Below are 1,639 nucleotides of genomic sequence, written 5' to 3' on the forward strand. Positions count from 1 at the left end.
TTTTAGTATTTAGAATATTTACGAATTTTACCTAAAAAAAAACTTTCTAAACTTAAAAGTTTTACCAAACTTTAAAAATAACTTAACCAACCCCCCCCCCCCCCTTTTTTTTTTTTTGGCAAAAACTCGCATAAACGCCAGCTTGATCTTGATTACAGAAAAACTAATTTTGTTGAAGTGACTTCAGCAAAACTTGAATTGCAATGATCAATAGCTGAAGCGAAATTTACATGATCTGAACTTGGACAATCCATTTGCTGCTCTACCATCATATGTTATTTGCTTTTGTGCTGCAAACTCACATCTACTTCTTCTTGATAGGTGATGTGTTCTTTCCTTGACCGGTTAATTAATCTTGGGCTTCCTCGAACGAGGGACTTTCAAGGTGTAAACCCCAACAGCTTTGATGGTCATGGAAATTATAGCATTGGCTTTCGTGAACAGAGTGTCTTCCCAGAGCTAAGTTATGATGCTCTTGGTAAGCCAAGAGGAATGGATGTTTGCATAACAACAACAGCTGAGACTGATAAAGAGGCACATAGATTACTGGCCCTCATGGGTATGCCATTTAGAGAAGGTGCTGTTGGGCAGACAAATGTTATGCGAAAGAAAAAGCTTAGAGCTCACCATTTTGACTCAAAGGCAAAGCAAAGGTCTAGGAGATGAGGTTGATCCAATTTCCAGGGATAATTTGTTGCATTTATTGCTCTTCCAGCATGGTTTTCGGCTTTTTTTAGCGTACAATTGGAACGGAAAAATCTGTACTTGCACATTAACTATCATGTTGGTGATATCTTGAAGATACATGATTTATGTTTTTCTCTTCATATACCCACGTCTTTTATGTGATTTCAGCCCTGCAGGTTGTTATCAATTTTGAAATGTTACGGTAACTTTTGAATAACTCATTGAGTTAGGTTTTAACTAATTTAACTCAAAATTTTGCACTGTTTCTTTTCTTACTCTTCTCATGATGGATTGTACTTAAATACTAGTTCCTACTATTTAGAAGCGGGCATTTCTTGCCATAATGGTTGAATTTCTATTAGTATCCATGGTACAAGTCGAATCCTAGATGTAGAAATAGAAGAAGGTGGACCCTCTCTCCGTCGAAAGAAATGAGATTATTGCGGATACACACGTTAAAAATATTGACAAAATTTGAATTGAGGCTTCGTATAGAAACTTACTAAGTGATCACTTTCAAATTCAGGAATTAACAAAAATGGGCAATCCTGAGCCAAATCCTGCAGGACTTCGTCGTCCTGGTGCGGCTCAAGAGGTCAGTTTTACCCCTCTGTTTAGTTTACATTATTTCCTAGCTGAATGTAAATTGGCAACTTTAGAGTCCTTTTAGGTAAAGAAAAAGTGGTGTTTGCCTTTTGAAATTTCGGTCTCTCTGGGTTCTCCGATTTTTCTCTACTTTCTTTGTTTCTGCTTACGAAATTATTGAGTTCTGTTGTTTCTATCGTGGTCCAAAAACCAGTGGCAATGTAATGAGTATGGACATACAGTGGAACTTCGCGGGAAGCCCATGTTTGTTTTTTCCGGTGACGGTCACCCATGTTGAAGATAAATATGTCTACTATCTATTAGAAGACTGGAACTTATAAGAAGACCGTCGAGTTTGACGATAATT

At 37.3% G+C, this 1,639-nt stretch overlaps 1 protein-coding gene across 1 annotated transcript in view; it reads left to right on the forward strand.

Annotated features, from left to right (window-relative positions):
- The window catches only part of LOC109208434 (50S ribosomal protein L5, chloroplastic), a gene marked incomplete at its 5' end in the record, with an annotated part of 3,856 nt that extends 2,982 nt beyond the window's left edge, over positions 1 to 874 (forward strand). Inside the window, 1 exon segment of the mRNA XM_019371537.1 lies at positions 322 to 874. Within this exon segment, the coding sequence (XP_019227082.1) occupies positions 322 to 666 (345 nt within the window). The 3' untranslated portion in view covers positions 667 to 874.
- Positions 875 to 1,639: the final 765 nt, after the last annotated feature.

This window comes from Nicotiana attenuata, unplaced genomic scaffold (assembly GCF_001879085.1).
Source record: "Nicotiana attenuata strain UT unplaced genomic scaffold, NIATTr2, whole genome shotgun sequence".
Taxonomy (NCBI): domain Eukaryota; kingdom Viridiplantae; phylum Streptophyta; class Magnoliopsida; order Solanales; family Solanaceae; genus Nicotiana; species Nicotiana attenuata.